The following is a 21,809-nucleotide window of genomic DNA, read 5'->3' as shown; positions in this document are numbered from 1 at the left end:
TGACCTTCTAATCACTTTGAGGTTTGAAAAAAAATAAGTTGATATGGCCATGACAGACTGAATCTTTATGTAAGAAATATGATGGGATGGTTCCTGGACCCTCTGCAGATGTCCCACCTCTGAACTAAAAGAAACTGATCTATGTTTGCTCCACAAGTGTCTCCAGAAGCCCAATACATCTAGTCCAGCTATCTGATTTAGTGCAAACTCTAATATCTTCCCTCCCCTCTGTCCTTGGGCAGCCTGTGTAGGCTTCTCCATTTTGTGATTTTGCAATCATAGTGGATGAATACCAGACCCAGCTCTTTGTGAATTCTTTTTAAACAAAATATTTCTTTTTATTAAATTTTTCTGAAACGTATGGTAGGGATATGTGGAGGGGTAGTAATGTTAAGATTAGTGTTAGTAATTTAATAAATCTTAACAAACATCTAATCATCAAGAGAGTGGAGAGTGGTATGAAGGGCAAGGGAGCTAGATGTCTACTTGGTATTTCTACTTGTGCTCTTCACAGTCTTATGTTCAGTTCTATATTCTGAACTGCTTCTCTGTCTTTATTTTTGACATAGTCACCAGCTTGTAATAAAATGCTCAGTTTCCTGATGCAGTTCATACACCATTCAGTGTATAAAGGACTATTAAGTAAAATAAAGTCATTGTACTAGATCTGTATTATACTGCAAATGTTTTGTTATGTAGTAAGTGTTCAGTTTCTAGGAGCTTTGCTACTGACTTCACCAACATGGTTTGAGAATTGTTAGGGAAAGATCATGGACCAGAGATAAGGCAAATGTAGACTATAAACCAAAGGATGCTTTTTGGGCAAATAAATTCTGGCCTGCTGTTTTTGGATTGCAATACAGATCCTATGATTGCTTTTACGGGTAGCTGCTGTAACATCTCTTTGGTAATTTGATGGCTGAAGCACATGTTAAAAATAAGGTTATACTCAAATATTATTGCACTTTTTAGTGTAATCTGCGCACCTTGTCTAAGCTGGTGAAAACTTTTTTTCTTTCTACCAGTATGTTTCAGATGATGATGATGATTGTCTCTACCCTTTTGTTCTGCCTCTGAAACGGCTTCCAGTGGGATTGCCAATCAGAATATGTTTATTGGCAGAGAATGTAAGTGTTACTCTTTTAATTAACTTTTCACTTTCTGAACACTGGCCAATATAGATATAATTATAATAAAGAATAACACAGACTTTCATCTTTCTGTCAATGTAATATAAATGATGATTTTTTTTGTAATACTTCAGAACTAGATTCTGTCTGATGTTGGGAGAATTGGGCATGGATGTTTCTTGTGAATGCAGATCACCAATGAATACCAGGCATTGTTGCCTATATTCAGAGGTTGGCAAAGGCAAACTATCTACGTGTACACTTTGGTTAAGAAAACTCTTTTAAATTCACAGTCGCCATATCTTGAGAGGTTATTTGTTCTTTCCTTTCTTTTCTTGTAACTGTTGCCTTTCTTCATAAACACAGAGTAATTGCAATCCTTTTGTGTGTTTTTTCCAACCTGATTAATGATATCTGTTTCATTGCATGCTGAAATATTCAATAGCATGATTAAGGACCTTGTCACATGGCTGGTGGCAGCCAGCAGTTGGTGTACGGTGGCAGCAGTCCTCTTCAGGGCGAGGCATGGGGCCCTCGTCTCACTTTGCCTCGCCAGCTGGCAGGACAATCCCATGGAGGGATGCGAGGAGTGTGCGTAGTGCACGCAACAACCTTTCTTGTGTCCAGGCAGACTTTTTCTTCAGTAGGATTCTTAGTCCTTACAGCCACTTTGTACCTTTCCTCTTCAGCTGGAACGTTGTAGATTAGAATTTATTTAAATGAAATTGATTCAGTAGGTATATTTGAATTGGGATTAACAGTTAGATGTAAGATGCAGATTTCCACTGAATGACCTGAATCCAGTTTGCATGTATGCAACTATGCACAGATTTCAAAGTTTCTGTCAGATGGAAAAGCATAATATTTTTGTATTGTTACTGCTTTTTCCACATGTCTAGTGCATTTGACTAATTAGACTTCATTTTCATGTGATTTACTTTCAGAATGTGCCTTTGGACTTGCACCTCCAAGTAACCGGTTGGTAAGATACTATCTTTAATCTCTTTAAAGTGCTCTTCTCTAGCACTGCTGCCTTGAGGGCATGCAGAAAGGACAAGAGCATTTTTCTTTTTCTGAATTATGAATATGTGCCGCTAAAAGTAGTTATAGAGTTCCTCCCAGTCAGCACAATGAGATCATGACTACTTTGCAAATTACATTGTTCGTTAACAACTTTATTCATTCATGTTGTTTGCGCACTGCATTAGGTTTGTGTCTGTCTGTTTAAATGTTCCCTATATTAAACTTGTATTGTCATAGAATCGTAGAGTAATAGAGTTGATAGAGAGTCCCCTTTGGGAGACATAAAGTGGGACATAAATATAATAATAATAATAATAATAATAATAATAATAATAATAATAATAATAATAAGCCACATGGACCATCTAGTCCAACCTCCTGCTTGCAGGAAAAGCACAATCAAAGCACCCTCTGTTTAAAAGCCTCAAAAGATGAGTTTCCACCACATTTCTTAGGCAGAGAGTTCCACTGCTGAACAGCTCTTAACAGTCAGGAAGTTCTTTCTAATGTTCAAGTGGAATTTCCTTTCCTGTAATTTGAACCCATTGCTCTGAGTCCTCGTTTCCAGGGCAGCAGAAAACAAGTCTGCTCCCTCTTCCTTATGACATCCTTTCACATATTTATACATGGCTATCAAGTCTCCCCCAACCTCTTCTTATGCAGGCTAAACTTACCCAGCTCTTTAAGCCACTACTCATAGGGCATGGACTCCAGACCTCTGATTATTTTAGTTGCTCTCCTCTAGTCACTTTCTAGCTTGTCAATATCTCTTTTGAATTGTGGGCTCATTATGTTTTCATGAAGATAGTTCAATTTAAATCCAATAGCGAGTTCCAAAAAGAGTAAATTTATCAAACACTGGAGTTTATGTGAGTGCTAAATTAGCAAGTGTCTGTTGATTCAGAATGTCTGTGCAGTTAAACTGAGGACTACATTATCATATAATTAATGAATTACTAAATTAATATAAATGCACCTCATAGTAGAAAAAGTTTTTGTTCTTTCTTTCGTTCAAAAACAAGTGCCATTACCATTCAACTATTCTCTACGTTTTGTATGTGAGAAGAAGCTATTAAAGCTATAAAACCTGCACACGTTTTCATGTCTGCTTCAAGATAACATGTTGAGTGGGAACAAGTTGGTGACATAGGTATTTGATTGAAGATGTTAGTTGTCAGTTGAAGTTTTTCACATTGCAGTTGCTGTGAAAGTCCATGCTCAGACAATGATATGGCTCTCAATTTCTCCCTCTCTGGTCCAGGCCACAGAATCTTGATGTGCGCTTAGGATATGAGCTTTGTGTGGATGAGCAGGATTTCCTGAAGAAAAGGAAGAAAGTGGTTGCAGGTGCCCTGAAGAACCTTTTCCATTTGAGACGAGACCTGCTTGAACATGAGGTTTGTATAAGTACAATGATTTTTGGATATCAAATACATTCGTTGACAGAGATGTTTGAGTAACTGAGGGCGCTTCCAGACAAGATTCAAATCCATGCCAAAGCGGGTTTAAATAACTCGCTTCAGTTTGGATTTGTGTCCCCACTGCCCCAAAAAACCCGGGCTTTCCCAGGGGTGTGTATGGCTACGTACTGTTCCAATTAAAATCAGGATGGCATGCAGCCACCCCGAAGCCCTCCAATTTACCCCTAAAAGTTAAGTAAAAGGCACCTTGCCACCATGATATCCTTCCTTGTGCCAGGAGGTTGTGAGAAAATGATGTGCCAGGAGACTGGGGGAGGGGGAGAACATGAGGAGATAACTTATGGCAGACAGGTATGTTTTACTTAACTTTTAGGGGTAAGTGGAGGGCTGGGGGAGGGGGTGGAAGCCATTCTGCACGATTGGGCTTTAGGAGCCCAAAAGTTTCAGAATGGCAATGGGCACTCACCCCTGGGTAATCCCAGGACAACTCGGAAATGAATCCCCACATGCCCCATGCCCCATCAGACCCAGGCCTTTCAGGAAGGCCCTGATCTAATGGGGTATCAAATTAATTTGGAACATGGCTATGTCTTTGTGTGATATATGATGTTAGTATATGTGATGTGTTTAATAATGTTTAATTTTTATTAGTGGAGGGTCAACTTTGATGTTTTATGCTGTTTTTATCAAGGGAATTGAATTGTTGCCAACACTGTGAATCGCCCTGAGTCCCCTTCAGGGTTGAGAAGGGCGGTATATAAATACAGCAAATCAATATATAAACAAACCAGGGAAAGCTTTGTTTGTTCTGAATTAATCCATTTTTACTAGAGGCATCATTTGGACACCTCCGCTAAAAACTAAGAAAGGATAGGCCCTGAGACAACTTGTTTGCATAGATTTGCATATGATATATGGTTGTCTCTGAGCATGATTAATTTGATGTTTTACATAAGCTAGAGCTTGAAAATAATATACAACCCAGTTCCTTGCCTGAGGCCACATACATTCCTGTGAAATTCCTTCTTCACTAGAACAATATCAGAAGTGGGAATAATGAGGCCCTCTAGATATTGTTGAACTAGAACTCTTTGCAATCCATGTCATCGTATCCCACCATGATAAATGCTGGGATCGACAGTCTTGCAAAATCTGAAGGACAATATAATTTCCACTCTATGCTTTAAAAATCCATAGCAGAGAACCTCCTTATGTTTTTATTGTAAGGGAGATTTGTACATTTAGATAGTGGAGTCTAATATGTGGGGTATATATTTGGGTTCCATAATATTTATGGAGTAGTCTTGACTAGTCATGCAGTCTAAATTGTAACTCCTTTTTTCCAATTTTTTGTTACTTCTAATGACCTCATTGTGGTGAATCTGGCAGTGTCCGGTGTGGGAACCCCATCACCCCATGCCCAACATTGCCCGACTCACCAGTTGCTCCACCCCATAGGGGGAAGTGTCAGTTACCTAGCTTCCCCCCATTGTTTCAAATGCAACACAGGAAGCCTCCATTGTAAAACTATAGATCTGGCACATGCCGCTGAAAATAAGCCTGTCTGATGAGGTTGTCAATGAGTCTAGGTAAAGTGGTAAGTGTGGGGCAAGGGGAAGTTGCATGGTGAATGGATGGACTGACTGTATTCTCTTATCAACATAAACTGTCTGTATTTACTTTTATACCACAAAATTAACCTAGAAGAAGGCTAAACATGGATAAGTGATGGAGGGGGGAATTGTGATTGGCAATTCCCTTTGATGAATTTTAGGACAGGACAGCTGGTGTTATTTGTGTGCTTGATTATATCATTTACATTTGAACAGGTCCCAGTGGTAGCTATTATGGCAACAGGAGGAGGCCTTAGGGCTATGACAGCGTTGTATGCTCATCTTTTAGCATTGCAGAAACTGAACCTGTTAGATTGTGTTTCATACATCTCCACTGCTTCTGGATCAACGTGGTAAGGTTTTAGGGAAATGTGTTATAATTGATGAGAATCCCAGTTCTATTGGGCATAATTCAGCAAAAATTAGGCTTACCAATCTTTGTTTGAATTTACTGGAATAGGCACACATTTCAGCATGATTTTCCATGGATTGCACTCACTTTTGTTTTGTTATATGTGTCTTTAGATAGTGAATCAGGGAATTAGGCTTTAAATTCTACTTATGTCAAATTATGGTGTTGGTCTTTCCTTTCAGTGAAGAACAGAGAGACACAGATCTCGTGTTGAAGGACAATTGAATGCTAAAGCACAATTTGTTAACACTTATAAATATTAATATTAATATTTCAATTAATGAATAATTTCTATTAATCAATACAAGTATCTTTTTTCTTGAGTATTGGTGAGGGATACATTATATTTTATGGAATATATGGGACAGTACTGTGAACACCTTTAGTAGACATATCCTTGTTTTTTAAATACTGATGTTTCCTTCCCATCTTAGGACTTTGACAGATTTGTACCGAAATGTTGACTGGTCACACAAAGACTTGGAAGAACCCATTAAAAAAATTAAAAAACAAATGATGAAGAGCAAAGAAAATATTATTTCCATTGAACAGCTGAAGTATTACCACAAGGAGTTGAAGGAGAGAGTTGAAATGGGGCACCTTTCATCTTTCACAGCTCTCTGGTCACTTGTTCAAGAGGCTGTCTTACACGATGAAGTATGTGCACCATAGAAGGTCTTTCCACCCTAAAGTAGAGATTCGTGTACTTGACACAGGGACACTCATGAACCAAGGGACAATCCTTTTCTTGCAGAGGGATTCCTGTTAGTAGTATTTCCACTTAGAGAAATGTATGAGACAATAGTGGAGAGCTGGATTTGGATTTTTCTAGAGTGAAAAATTCTAGCTCTGTGAATGTGTATATATCTATATTTCTATAATATGTGTGCTAAGAGCAAAGGCAGTAATACTGCACTGTGTGGGCAGGGGAAAAGCTATGTGGTATTGTAATTAGCTTCCTGATGTTGTAAATACTGATTTTATGTTATCTATCTATCTATCTATCTATCTATCTATCTATCTATCTATTTATCTATCTATCTATATCTGTCTCCAATAGGGTTGAATGAGAAAAGACCAATAATTGTTCCAATATGTAATCATATTTTTTCTTTATGCATTCACTTTGATATCAGCCAAATTACTGTAAACTCTCAGAACAACGCGAAGCTTTGAATGATGGCCAGAACCCGTTCCCTATTTATACTGCCATAAATGTCAAAGAATGCCATGTGACCACCTTTGATTTTAGAGGTAGGTGTTCTCATCTTTCTACTAACATGGATTTATTTTGACTACTGCTGAATGCATCAAGCAACTAAAGCTAGCAGAAAGGAAGGCCAAATACATATCACACTGACCTAGATTTGGGATCATTTTATTTATAGTATACTCCATGTTCTGCAGTTGTCCTGCAGGACAGATTGTATAGGGCTTGTTATGGGAATGCTTCACAAAAGTAGATTCTTCCAATCTGTAATCTTGGGAGGAGTTGCAGAATCTTAGAAGCAGAAGAGTGTCCTCATATCAGATCTAACACTCCTTTCACTTTCTCATTTTAAGTGATTCCAAGATCCAGCATAATGTTAATGTTTCTCCTCTCCTTTTTAACCCTCATTTAGAATAATCTGTTTTATTACACAGAGAAGCTATCGGCATCGGCTACTTAAACATTTGCAGTGAAAACCAATAGTTCAGAATTTTAATTTGCAATTAGTAATCTTTACATCAGATAAGAAGAAATTACTTTGTCCAATGTGTTGTCGAAGGCTTTCATGGCTGGAATCACAGGGTTGTTGTGAGTTTTCTGGGCTGTATGGCCATGTTCCAGAGGTATTCTCTCCTGACGTTTCACCCACATCTATGGCAGGCATCCTCAGAGGTTGTGAACATGCCTGCCATAGATGTGGGCAAAACGTCAGGAGATAATTCTTCTGGAACATGGCCATACAGCCTGGTAAACACACAACAACCCCAATTACTTTGTCCTTTACAACCTTATTCAATCATTTATGACCCAAGGCTTTCAAGAATTTTCCAACGTTTTATCCTCCAAAATCTGATTTATAAATAGTTGAATGGCTGTACGAAATTCCTTGTCAAAGTTTTTTTTTCTTATTCTATAAGTATAAAATGATACAAGCTCTTATGCTACGTAGCAACCCATTGGTTACCATTTCATACACAGGCTTTATTATTTTGGGAAGGAGAGAGCGATTTTTCTTATTTTTTATCTCATTATACCAGGCCTTTGAATGGGAGTGTCAGTAGGTGTGTCTGCTTGACCACTTTATGTTTCATTTTGTGTTAGTGATCTGTTTGTTGAGCTGAGCAGTGTTCAATCATCTCTATACCACATTCTTTTCAGAATGGGTTGAGTTTAATCCTTATGAAGTGGGGTTTCAGAAATATGGTGCATATATTCGTACAGAAGATTTTGACAGTGAATTTTTCATGGGAAAGATTGTGAAGAGGATCCCTGAATCACGGATTTGTTATCTGGAAGGTGAGCTAAAGACACAGAAGAGCCTTTAATAGCCTTGGGCAGCATTCAGTCTTCTTTCCCTTCTTTCTATTGTAGCAATCACATTATCTTAATACTGATGTCACATAATAATATACATAGAGTTTCAAAGAGTATGGTGAGTATGACGACACCAGAAGGAGTCATAGTTTACTTGTGATTTTATCATGCTGCCTAATAACGGTGATTTCAGTAACTATTATCATTTGTCTAACTGTTCAATAATGCACAACCAGAACCAATATTATGTGTGAATCTTCTTAATGCTTTTATTGCAAACCAAACTATATGTAGTATAAGTTTCCATTTGCTTCAATTTATTATTTACAAGTAGTTTTTACAACTAATTGATTGATACAAGTTTTGAATTGATAATTGCTGAATGGACAAGGGGCACCAAAATACATATGTATTCATTATATGTTTGGTTCCTCTGTGAACTGAGGAGCTGCGGGCAATGGACTAATGAAACAGAAATGATTAATTTCTTCTTGAGATCATCAAGTTCGAGTGACTGATATTCTTCTTTGGTACCATACATAACTTTTGCACTATAATAATGTCTTTTTATAGCATGAAATCAGTTGCAATAAAATTGCCTGTTCCCTTCCATTCATACTCACTTTCAACTGTTTCAACCCAGGGAGAGCACTGATCAGCTCCCTCTATCAGCTCCAACTCTATGTGGGGACATGAGAGAAGCCTCCCACAAGGATGGTAAAAACATCAGGGCATCCCCTGGGCAACATCCTTGCAGACGGCCAATTCTCTCACACCAGAAGCAACTTACAGTTTCTCAAGTCGCTCCTGACACACACACAAAAACTGATTTTATGCTTTAGAAAGAAGGCATTCCCAAATATTACTAGCATCTATTTTTAAAGATACTAGAACATCAGGCACAGAGGCAAATACTTATATTCAGTACTGAATTGGAGACTGTGTGTTATGTTGCATAAGTTGACTTTGAATTATGATGACCCTATGACTTTGAGACCTCCAGGATCATCCTATTGTCAACATCCCTGTCCAGGTCTTGCACTGTGACTCTCTTGTTTGAGACTCTCCACCTGTAATGTAGTCTTCCTCTTTTCCTACTGCTGTCCACTTCCCCTAGTATTTGAAGTACCACTGTGAAATAAGAGACCAAGCAACAAAATATGGAACAAAGGGCCATTTATTGACCTATTTATACTGCAATCTTGTGCAGTAAAACTAGCCTGGAGGGAACAACAAAGAAATAGGTCATGACAGAGGAACAGGTATCCCCCTGCCTCCTCATCTACTTCTGGGTGAACACCTGATCCAAGGGCAGTCCACTTAATGGCTTTCTGACCTAGATGGTCCTTACTGGAAGGCACTCTCTCCCAAGCCCCAGAACTCTATAAGAGAAAGCAGGAACCTTATGGTCCAGTCCCAAGGGGAAAAATCTCAAGATGCTCCCCAAGCCCTGAAACTTAAAGGGGCCATCCCAGATATCTCTCTTCACCCCCAAATTGAGGGTGCCAAGGTGAACACCAACAATGTTCTCTGCCCAGTTCCTGCCATTGGAAACTTAGTTAAAAGTGCCTTCCTCCAACGTATACAATATGGGGTGGGCAAAGCCCCCCCCCTTAGGAGAGGGAAAAATTCCTACCCAGCCCTTGGGTGACCAGCATTCACTCATATTATGCTGAGGGCAGGCCGGTCGCTGGATGACCATCTGAAACACGATGGAGTGGCCAGCTGCTTAACCTCCTGCCCAGGCCCCTCCCACCTGCCAAGACTGGTGGGAAACATCAGCCAAAGAATTATAAACTGGTCTCTTATGGAGGCTCCAATTGCTTACCTCCAGCCAAATCCTTTGGCTGTTGGCAAGGCTTGAAGTAACACCATGAAATAAGAGACCAGGCAACAAAATTCAAAAGATTCCCAGAAAGAATGGAGACCTCAGAAGAAGAATGTTATTTTATTTATTTCATCCATACTTATTTAGGTCGGTCAATAGGCAACACATTTTTCTGATTCAGTGACTTTATATATAACGATTCTGTTGAGCTATGCTATTGGTTAATTTGTGCTGATGAATCATGTGCTTAAACCGGCAGGTATCTGGACTAATATTTTCTCTCGGAATTTGCTGGATAGTTTGTACTGGTCATCAACACCAGCAGAATTTTGGCAACGATGGGTTGCCAATATGGCAGAGAAGCGTAAGCATTTTGGTTCTTTCAGTTTTATCTTTTGTTGCCTACAAAATTATTCCATGCTTATAAGGCTAGTTACCTTTCATGTTTTTGGACAAAAATCAATCCTCTTTGAGCCCATTGCTAGAACCTTCAGTAGCTCATTGTGATACTTTTAACAGCCATTTTGTAGATAAAATCTCTTACATAAGAGCTGACTTAGATCTGTCATTGGAGTAGAGGCCGACAACAAGGTGTTCAGCAACTCTGTCAGTGGGATTACACTGGATCAGTTTCAATTGGTGAGTACTGTTGATGTTCACAAGCTGCTGGGGCTAGTAAGGAGGATAACCTACTTTCTTGATCCTGTCTCTCTTGGCCGGTCATCCAGAGAAGAGATGCAATTCAATTTCAAATATAACAAATTATGAATGCATCTCTCTGGGAGGGGAACTTTCCATCCTGTTTAAAGGAAGCAGTAGTTAGACTGCTGCTGAAAAAGCCCTCCCTGGATCCCCTGGACCTTACAGACCAGTATCTAACCTTCCTTTTTTGGGCAAGGTGTTTGAGAAGGCAGTTGCCCTTCAACTCCAGGCAGTCTTGAATGACACACACTTCCTTGACCCATTTCAAACTTTCTTCAGAGCAGGATACAGAGTTGAGACTGCTATGGCCGGCTTAATGGATGATCTCCATCTCAACAACAATAGGGGGAGTGTTTCCTTCTTGTTGCTTCTAGACATCTCAGCTGTTATGTGGCATCCCACAAGGTGCCATTCTATCCCCAATGCTTTTTTTACTATTTACATGAAACTGCTGGGAGAGATCATCCATAGGCATGAGGCAGGGTGTTATCAGTATGCTGAGGATACCAAAATGTGTTTCTCCATGTCTTCAAAACTGGCCTCAGCTAAGGATAGCATGTCTCCTCTGAACAAATGCCTGAAGGAGGTAATAGGCTGGATGAGGAAAAACAAATTGAAACTGAATCCAGACAAAAGAGAGGTGCTTGCCATCAAAGGTCCTAACCTGGGGATGAAGGTGTGTCAGCCAGTTCTGGATTGGGTTTGTAGCTTCGCAGTGTTCCTGGATCTGTCTCTCAAAATATCATCCCAGATAGACATGACGGTCAGGAGTGGTTACTACCAGCTTCGGCTGTTTTGTCAGCTGCACTGCTTCCTAGATTTGGAGGACCTAAAGATGGTAGTGCATGCACTCGTAACCTCAAGGTTGGACTTGTCAGAAGAGCTCCTACAGCTAAATAAGCTGTTAAAATTTAAAACCCATTTAAAGACCTATCTCTTCCGGCAGGCCTATCCAGCCAGGTTTAAGTATTCATTGTAAACTCGTGTTCTGTGTTTTAATCTTTGTCCTTTGTATTTAATATATATTTTAAAGAAATATATTTAACACATATCTTTTATTGAACTGCATCTTAATATGTGTGTTTATATAATTTTTGCAATGTTTGTGTGTTTTGACTGTGTTGTAACCCGCCTTGAGTGGACAAGCAGATGAGCAAGCTACTGAGCAGGGATGGGCAGGCAGGCAAAGGAGCCAGAGCAGGCAAGTAGGTGAGCAAGCAGGAGGGCAGGCAACAACCAGGAGAAAAGGCACTGCCTTCCCCTCCATGCACGCATGCCATAGGTTCACCACCACGGCCCTAGGATTTGCAGTTTAGAGAGGGTGTTCAAGGGTTCTAAATACACTATCAAATGAGAAACCCAGGGATTCACAGGATGCAGCAACAGTGCCAAGTGTTGTGCGTAAAGATCCTAAGATGTAGCCATCCAGATGGATATTTTGCATCCAGACCTATGTTTTTCATACTGAGCAGTTTGACTCTGGGGCTGGATCTACACTGCCCTATATCCTAGGATCTGCTCCCAGAGCATCTGCTTTGAACTGGATTATGTGTTAAAATAGTTTTTATTAAGTTTTCGAAAATAAACAATAAAAGCCACCTTAGTGGACTGGGGGGAGGTATGAAAGGGAAGGAAAGATGGGGGGTAGAAAGGGGGGAAGGGAGTGCTAAAGGGTAGGTAGGCTAAGGGGAGAGAGGTCAGGGAAAGAAAAAGGGGGGGTCCGGGTCATTATCGATTCTTGACTTCCATTCTTCTCTATAAAGTTGTCGTAGCTGTTTATATTATTTATATTGTTGATATTGTTCATTTTTTGTGTGTGTCTACAACTGACACATCTCCTTCCAATTAAGGGCATTATAACAATATTCTAATCTTTTCTTTCTTCATCCAATCCTTTACCGGTGTCCAATCTGTCCTTTTTTTTAACTTATTTTGTGTTGTTGATAGCAAAAATGTTAAGTGGTCCATAATCATTATATCCCATATTTTTTATCCATTCTTCCACATTTGGTATTGTTTTCTGTTTCCATAATCTAGCAAAAACTAGTCTGGCAGCTGTTGTTAAGTATGTAAAATTTTTGTCTTTATTCTTCCCCCACTGGGTATTAGTCATACCCAATAGAAAGAATTCTATTTTTATTTTTAAATTTTTTTGACATTTTTCATGGATTTCACTCCACGAACTGGATAATCTGGGATGATCTGAGATCTCTATTCTGCCTTGGTCAGACCACACCTGGAATACTGCGTCCAATTCTGGGCACCACAGTTGAAGGGAGATGTTGACAAGCTGGAAAGTGTCCAGAGGAGGGCGACTAAAATGATTAAGGGTCTGGAGAACAAGCCCTACGAGGAGCGGCTTAAAGAGCTTGGCATGTTTAGCCTGCAGAAGAGAAGGCTAAGAGGAGACATGATAGCCATGTACAAATATGTGAGGGGAAGTCATAGGGAGGAGGGAGCAAGCTTGTTTTCTGCTGCCCTGCAGACTAGGACACGGAAAATGGCTTCAAACTACAGGAAAGGAGATTCCACCTGAACATCAGGAAGAACTTCCTCACTGTGAGGGCTGTTTGACAGTGGAACTCTCTCCCCCGGGCTGTGGTGGAGGCTCCTTCCTTGGAGGCTTTTAAGCAGAGGCTGGATGGCCATCTGTCGGGGGTGCTTTGAATGCGATTTCCTGCTTCTTGGCAGGGGGTTGGACTGGATGGCCCATGAGGTCTCTTCCAACTCTACTATTCTATGATTCTATGATTCTATGATCAGATCTTGGGAAGTAGGGCAGTGTAGATCCAGCCTGAGCATAATGACTTTGTTAAATTAGGGTTGCTTATTCTTTTTTGGAGAAGCATCGCATCTGCAGCATCTTTATAGCAAGCAGGTACAAAATGTCCTGTTACATGCTGAGAGTAACTGCACTTAATGAATTCATCCAGTGCAAAAAAGGGGAAATTACTTCAATTTTAAGGAATGTACTGAATTCGACAAATTCCTTCATACTTAGAATGGAAATAAATTGAATTTCTTCAAAATACGAGATAAAGTAAAATTGACTTCACAGTCTCCACTTCCTATAGGCCGGTGAAAAATGTCAGATTTCTTACTTGCAGAGAGTCCACATAAGTTGTTACCTTTCCTTCTATCATTTACTCTCTGCCTATGCACACCTGTATTGGTTATTTGTGGCCTAAAAGGTGGGGAAACTAACTTGTATTTTATGTATTTCCAGATTTTTTTATGTCTTTACAAATCCTATCAAAATGCCCAACAGTTATTCTGTCTCAGATTTTATATACATCTGCTGTTCAACTATCTTTTTTGATGTATAAGACAAATGGCTGGTCAGAAGGCATTGCAGTAAATCATTGTTGTCAATTGATATTGTAAACTGGCAAATGTTAGCATCATACTATTCTATGACTAGGGTTCCACTATTGAAGAGATCCATATCTGGAAATCTAGGTTTCTGTTAGTGATGTTATAAACAAAGGGGCCTCTTCAGTAGACCTTGAACCAGAAAAGGAGCCACTCCTTTACATAGCCAGGTTCTAAAACTTTATATGTCAAAATAGCCTTTTGAATTAGTGGCTATAACAGAAAGACAATACAATTCTTTCAGAACTGCTGTTATATAGTTCTTTATTGCTGAACCAATCAGCACCCTTTGGTTGCATTTTGCTCAAGTTGCAACTCCAAGATGGTCTTCAAAGGCAGCCTTATATGGAGGGCATCACAGTAGTCTAACTGGGAAGTTCATAGAGCAGTGGTTCTCAAAATGTGCTCTGGGGAGCCCTTGGGGTCCATTAAGCAAGCTGAGGGGCTCCACACTTTCCTCCTCCTCCTCTTCCCTCCTCTCCTCCAAGCTTTTCCTCCTCCTTCCTGCTCCTCCCTTCCCCTGCTTCCCTCGCCACCAAAAGCCCCTTTCTTTGCCCCCAAAAGCCTTTTTCCCTCACCTTCCTTGTCACCCTTGCCACCTCGAAAGGCTGGGTGGCCATCTGTTGGGGGTGCTTTGATTGTGCTTTCATGCATGGCAGAAGGGGGTTGAGCTGGATGGCCCCTGGGATTTCTGCTATTATTGCTGTTTTTATTATTATTGTTGTTATTACAAAGGCAGGGTGGCCATCTGCTGGGGATGCTTTGATTTTGCTTTTCCTGCATGGCAGAAAGGGGTTGGACTGGATGGCCCCGGGGGTCTTCCACTGAAATACTGTTAAGTTTATGTTGGTGTAAAAGTTTGCCCATGTCTGATATATATACACATAATATTATATATTATATAATATATAAACATTTCTTGGGGCTTCATGGGAAACTTGCTTCAAAAAGGGCTCTGTGGCTGAAAAAAATTGAGAACCCCTGTACTAGAGCATAGGTTACTTGGCCGTGCTATTCCTTTCCAGGATTGGCCGTAGATGGCAAACCAAGTGGACCTGGAAATTGTCATTTGGCATCACGGCAATCATTTGGGCAGAGCTTGGAAAAATTGCTTTTGTGGATAAAACGTAAGTGTGCAAAGAGTTGAAAATTTCATTTGCCAGCTTATGGCTCATTTATGTACTTTTTTTTCTTAAGATTGCAAGTAATTCCCATGCTGTGTGGGAGGAAATATGTAAATAAGGGAGCATGTAAATAAAGGCCATCTCTGTATGTTATTATTATAGTGCAGTGGACAAGATGGAAAGGCCGTTTTCAAGCTGTTTTCATGCATTCATCAATTTTTAGAATGTTAGAGTAAAAACATCCTAGAATTCAAGAGAACTCTTCAATAATGTTCTATACTATAGGATCACTATTCTGGATGTGAAAACACTCTTTCTGACTGGGAGCACGAGGTCTGCTTATCACATTGCTCGTAATTTCTTCATGTGCACAGTTTTGATTGGGCAAACACCTGGTAGACTGAGTCACGAAAGCTCATTAGAACACTTGCAGTCATTATAGTTCACTATAGCTTCTTGCCAGATGCTTGGAACAAAACAATATGAAATGAACATAACTTTAATGCTTGTCTGCACTGAGAGTCAGGAAACATCTGACTGTGCCAGATTATTTTAGTTTAGCTAGCAGGACATGGCATGTTTTGTGCTTTCCCGTATACCAGATAGTTTGGCTCATTTGACCAAGTTATCTGATCTTCTATGTGCTGCAAATGAGTTACTTTTCAGCCCCCTTTTCCTTCTTTGTTTCTATTTGTAACCTTATTGTGTTCTGGATGGTTTGCACAAATTGAACATTCTGGGCTGATATATGGTTGGCTTTGGTTTTCAGCACTGACGGATGTAGTTTTTAGCAAAACCAGGTGCTAAATTGTGATGGCCATGTAGCTAAAGTGAGGTGACTAAGGAAGAGGACTCCATCAGTATGATTTAGGAAACTCTAAGGTTTACAAAAGTAGGAAAATATTTCAAGGAAAATAATAATAATAATAATAATAATAATAATAATAATAATAATAATAATAATAATAATAACAATGATGCCAACTGCAAAAGGTCACCCTACTGGGATCTGCGCACATCATCCGAAAAGACACCACATAGTCCTAGACACTTGGGAAGTGTTCGACTTGTGATTTTGTGAAACGAAATCCAGCATATCTATCTTGTTTGCTGTGTCATACAATAACAATAATAATAAATATCTTTATTTATTATCCCGCCCCATCTCCCCAGAGGGACTCGGGGCGGCTCACATGGCGACGAAGCCCAGTACATCATAAAATACAGTATCAAATGCATTTCAAGTAAGAACATATAAAACAAGCATACAAAACAAGCATATAAACAATAAAGGTGAAAAAACCAGATATGATTAAATATATCTAAAATAGCCTAATGAGGATTTAGCATGCTGAATTAAGCATATTGACATTTTAAAAAAATCCTTAGAATAGCCCCTAAAGTAGTGGTTCTCGATCTGTGGGTCCCCAGATGTTTTGGCTGTCAACTCCCAGAAACTGTAACAGCTGGTAAACTGGCTGGGATTTCTGTGAATTATAGACCAAAACACCTGGGGACCCATAGATTGAGAATCACTGCCCTAAAGTGTTGTGTTCTGGAAAGAAGAGCTTTCACAAATTAACTTCCTCTACCTTTTTTTCAGATTATAATAATTCATCTGATGGATATGCAACTGTCTACAAGCCTCCATCCTCGGCAACTGGAAAACTGAGTGAAATCTTTAATGATATTTTAACTGATCGACCTTTAAAAGGGGCCACTCACAACTTCCTGAGAAGCCTTGACTTGGAGCAAGACTACTTGCAACAGAAAGAATTTAATGAATGGAGAGGTAACTAATAGTCACTACTTTCTGCAAAATGTAGACTGGGCGGGGGGGGGGGGGGGGCAGTTACATAGTCACATCATTTATATTTTGGATTTTATTTTAAAAAATGTTGGAGAGAATTTCTGGGAGATAGAAGAAGAAAAAAAATCAAAGCAAGTTACATAGTCACATCATTTATATTTTGGATTTTATTTTTAAAAATGTTGGAGAGAATTTCTGGGAGACAGAAGAAGAAAACAAAATCAAAGATGAACTTCAAGCTGGTATTGATTAATAAGATGTACTGCCTCATATGATGTATTTCAGATTTTAGAAGAGATGTATTAAGTCCATCTTCTAAAGAAAATATATGAAGAAAGAGTTTTGTATGTTGAGAAAGGTCACCAAGATTTATTGCCTCTCAAAAAATGTATTACAAACCTATTCAGATTTTGTTTTATACATCTTCTAGGGACAAATTATCTGGCTGAAGCCTGAGGCTTACCTTGCTCTTTGATTTCTTTGTTTTTTTGTTCTTAACAGATGATACCTAATGACCAATTAGGATTTGGAATGAATGCTGTACTTAAAAGATTAACTTGCTCACTGAGGCATCCTCATTAAGAGAAAAGATGATGCTCACTGATATGGAAACATATTGATATTACATAGCCTCATAGCTATACTAGATCCTATCTAATCCAGCATTCTGCTTTCATATGGGCAGCTAGATCAAGATATGAACTTGGTAGGACATCCAAGGCACTTTTTTACAGGCTAGATTATTACTTGAGCCCAGTAGAAACACATAGGTACTCCCACCCCTTTCAACGAGCATAATATGGTTTATTTCAGTGAAACAATAGCTGCAGGCCATCTTTTATATTGATGCCACAAAGTCTGGCTTCTTTTCTTGTTTCATTGTATTGTCATCAAGGACTTCATCACATTGTTGAAGTCCGGTATTCTGATTTGCCAGTCTTCATGGCGAATTGGAGCAGTGGAGCAATCCTGGTGCCCCGCCTTGCCGCCAGCTGATGTTTCCCCACAGGCATGTAGCAGGGGGGGGGGCTTGAGGGGCTTCAGCCCCCCCCCCCAAATTCTCAGGGTGGTCCGCAAGAAGGCCTTACATTTATTATTTAAACTGTTATGGTTATTCATATCATGATCTGTTCACCATGCTCAATATATCCCATATGCATGGGGGTATTGGGATAATGATACAAAGGGTTTGCTAGGATGGATCCTCTCTCACTCAGACTCAGCACCCCCCCAAACCAAAATCCCAGCCCCCCCAATCAAAATCCTGGCTACGGGCCTGCTTCCCCATCATACATGGGAAAGCATCGCCATGCAGCTCCCCCCCGCTGTAGTCCCATTGTTCCAAATGGAACGCGGGGAGGCTCCCCTGTTAGTGGTGCAGCATAGTATAATGTTTGTGTGCCAGTTGAGCCACAGAGTCCCACTGAAAGTGAAGCTACATTGTGTGATGGGTGGTGTTGGGCTCTATGGGTCAACTGGGACAGAAACATTTTAGGACACTGAATTTCATCGTGTGATGAGGTCCCAAAACTGGTAGTGATTCATTGCTTTACCACCCTTTAATTTGTCTTATTCCTTTAAAAAGTCATCCAGCAAAACTTGCCAAACTGTAAAAAACAATAAGCATTTTCCCAATAAGCATTGGAAATATAAAGAACATGAAGGAACTTTCTTCCATATGTGGTGGCTCTTTAAAAAAAATTAAGAGAATTCTGGGGCCAGATAGAAAAAACACTGCAAGAAATTTTAAAGTCAAAGTTACAATTAGAGCCTGCATTATTTTTTATTTGGAATGTTTAACAAACAAACAAAATCACTAAACTACAAAGTGTTGCACTACATGATAATAGTTAATACCCTGCTTTATCTCCCCTGAAGTGGACTCAAAGCGGCTTAACATAAAAGCATCGGCATAACTATTGGAAAAAATATATAAAAATTTACAAACAAACAGGATTAAATATAACCAGTATTTTTAAAAAATTGCAGTTAAAAACCATTAAAACACATTCAAAGTTAAAAACCACAACATCCCGTGAATTTATCTTAAACACCTTCATCTTTAAAAGCTTGTCTAAATAAAAAGGTTTTAGCCTGCCGCCAGAAGGACAGCAGGGAGGGGCCATCCTGGATTCCTTGGGAAGAAGGGAGTTCCAGAGTCGAGAGGCAGCCACCGAGAAGGAAGGCCCTCTTACTCATTCTCACCAACCCAGCTTGAGATGGAGGTGGGACCAAGAGAAGGGCCTCTCCTGAAGATCTCAGGGCCCGGGCAGGTTCATACAAGGGGATGCGGTCAGCATAATATCATGGACCTGAATTATCTATGGCTTTAAAGGTCATAACCAGCACTTTGAATTGTGCATGAAAACAGACTGGCAGCCAGTGGAGTTGCTGGGGGTTGACGTCTACACTATTTAATGACCAAATGTGATTCCATTTGCCCAAATGTTTAGATTAGCAGTGGCTCAGCCAAATAATTTCTTTGACACTTCAGGTTGGTGTGTTGGGAAATGATGTCTTCAGTATTCATCAAGTCATGATGGATATTGAGCCCAGTAGTTGTGGCAGACATCTGAAGGACTTCCCCAGATGCTCATCTCAGTGTCCTTAGTCTGCAGAAACTTGTAAATTGTTCAGTTGAGGCTGAAAAGGTGACTTGGGGTGTTGGGGCATTGTCAGATGGAACTCTAGTGATGGAATTCCATCGTCATAGTTAGTATGACAATGCATGAACTCCCTCCATACTGATAAAGTGGTATTTATAGTGTTGTGTCAAAGCTCGGTCTAGTGACATATTTCAGTTACTGGATTTCTACCTGTTTTGTAACAACGTGGGAATAAATTTTCTTCAACTCTGCACACACTTAAATAGCCATGAAAATAGACCTCATAACTGTCTCTGTATCCAATTTGGTTAGCCCACACGCACATTTTCATTTGCCAGATTTGGGCTATCACAGCAACAAATAGCTAAAAATTGTATGTTTCTTGTACGTATCCTTTTCTATTGGTTAACATATGAAACTGCAAGCTTTCAAAAACTTGTTTTAAAATAGAATTAAGGGAAATTTAGATTATAAGAAAAGAGGTGTTTTTGTTGAGTTCCTACCTGCTTTGCTCTGTTTTATCTGAAATTGTGAAGAGGACCTGTTTGAAGTAATCTATATATATAAAAGAGTGATGGCATCAGGGCAGAGGACAAAACGACAAAACGACAGGCCCCCCAACCTCGAAATATGACAACATAACCCATCATCCACGGCTCTAGGTTGATACAACAAAAAGAAAAGAAAAATAAAGTCCTAATTAGAGGGAGAGGAATAATTGTTTTTATCCAATTGCTTCCAGTTAGAAGGCTAAGCTCCGCCCACTTGGTCTCCTAGTATAATATATTGGTGAAAGACTTTAACTGCTGCAACCACTTCTGACATAGACTTCTCATAGTTGTGTTGATAAAAATTTAAAACTTGCTTTTCAGATACTGTGCTAGATGCTTCTCCCAGCCAATTGACACTCAGGGATAAATCCCTCTGCTTAATAGACATAGGTTATTTTCTTAACAACAGTGGCCCACCACTTCTCAAGCCAGAGAGAAATGTGGATGTCATCATCGCCCTGGATTATGAGATTAGTTCACCCTTCAAGGTAACAAAAATAATCTCTCTGTTTCTTTTTATATTGAAATCAGATAAATATGATAAGGAAAAACAGATCAGCAGAAAACTGCATACTGTATTTTGCATAAGAAGGACATTGGTTATCTTTCTGGCATCTCCATATTTTTTCAGAAGTAAGAAACAAGTTTCTTCACCTGATGATGCTAGAATGCAATTCCTATGAGCTCCTTCCATGCTAATAGAACTAATGGAATTAAGTCCAACGCCACTGGAACCCCATAGGTCCCCTATCCACCATGAACTAGCGGGTTAATGGGAAACCACCAACCTAAACACACAGCTACAACAGCTATTTCCCTTTTCAGTCTACTGCTGATGTCTTCAGGAATTTGAATGGATATTTTGGGCTACTACGATGAACTGGAATGGATTTAGAATAGACTGCCAAAAGAACACATTTTTTGTGTCATGAGTGACTTGAGAAACTACAAGTCGCTTCTGGTGCGAGAGAATTGGCTGTCTGCAAGGACGTTGCCCAGAGGACTTCCGGATATTTTTACCATTCTTGTGGGAGGCTTCTCTCATGTCCCCGCATGGAGTTGACAGAGGGAGCTAATCCTTGCTCTCCCGGGGTTGGATTTGAACCTGGCAGCCTTCAGGTCAGCAACCCAACCTTCAAGTCACAAGGCTTTAACCCACTACACCACCAGGGGTATAATATTAAGCAACATCCAACCCCCCTCACTTTCAAGAGGTCTTCCAAGAAATGCACCATGAGGTCTTCTACTACCCACCCCTGAACCACAGATACATAGCTATACTGTATAAGGGATTCATTTATATATTCATTTAGATCAGTGGTTCTCAACCTGTGGTTCCCCAGATCTTTTTGCCTTCAACTCCTAGAAGTCCTAACAGCTGGTAAACTTGCTGGGATTTCTGGGAGTTGTACACCAAAACACCTGGGGACCCACACGTTGAGAACTACTGCTTTAGATGAACTGTTCAAATCTCTCTCAAGGTTATAAAAGTAACATTTGGAGTATGAGGTAGGAGTGAAGATATCAGATGGGCTATTCTACTTCCTATCTGTATAAGGTGAGGTTAGTAGACTGAAACCAACCATGCTGATTAATCATCCATGTCCTGAGTGGCAGGATTGCTTCCCACTGGAGTACATTTGTATTCATTTCTACTTTAGCTATGGAATTTGATTCCTGTAAAATGTTGCCT

General features: G+C 39.8%; 1 protein-coding gene across 5 annotated transcripts in view; it reads left to right on the top strand.

The window, feature by feature from the left end:
* Positions 1-21,809, top strand: part of LOC100562197 (cytosolic phospholipase A2 beta) — a 42,803-nt gene that overhangs the window by 16,052 nt on the left and 4,942 nt on the right. For 2 of the 5 annotated variants that reach the window (XM_016992066.2, XM_016992070.2), the window contains 11 exons: positions 1,026-1,127; positions 2,075-2,112; positions 3,415-3,550; positions 5,404-5,540; positions 6,034-6,256; positions 6,736-6,853; positions 7,968-8,105; positions 10,211-10,315; positions 15,051-15,152; positions 16,753-16,941; positions 20,438-20,604. In XM_016992066.2, the coding sequence (XP_016847555.2) occupies positions 5,422-5,540; positions 6,034-6,256; positions 6,736-6,853; positions 7,968-8,105; positions 10,211-10,315; positions 15,051-15,152; positions 16,753-16,941; positions 20,438-20,604 (1,161 nt within the window). In that variant the 5' untranslated portion in view covers positions 1,026-1,127; positions 2,075-2,112; positions 3,415-3,550; positions 5,404-5,421. The other 3 variants (XM_062968146.1, XM_062968148.1, XM_062968147.1) reach the window with 3 other exon arrangements.

The sequence above is a fragment of the Anolis carolinensis genome, chromosome 1 (genome assembly GCF_035594765.1).
Source record: "Anolis carolinensis isolate JA03-04 chromosome 1, rAnoCar3.1.pri, whole genome shotgun sequence".
Classification (NCBI taxonomy): Eukaryota; Metazoa; Chordata; class Lepidosauria; order Squamata; family Dactyloidae; genus Anolis; species Anolis carolinensis.
This window is presented reverse-complemented; position numbering and strand designations above follow the sequence as displayed.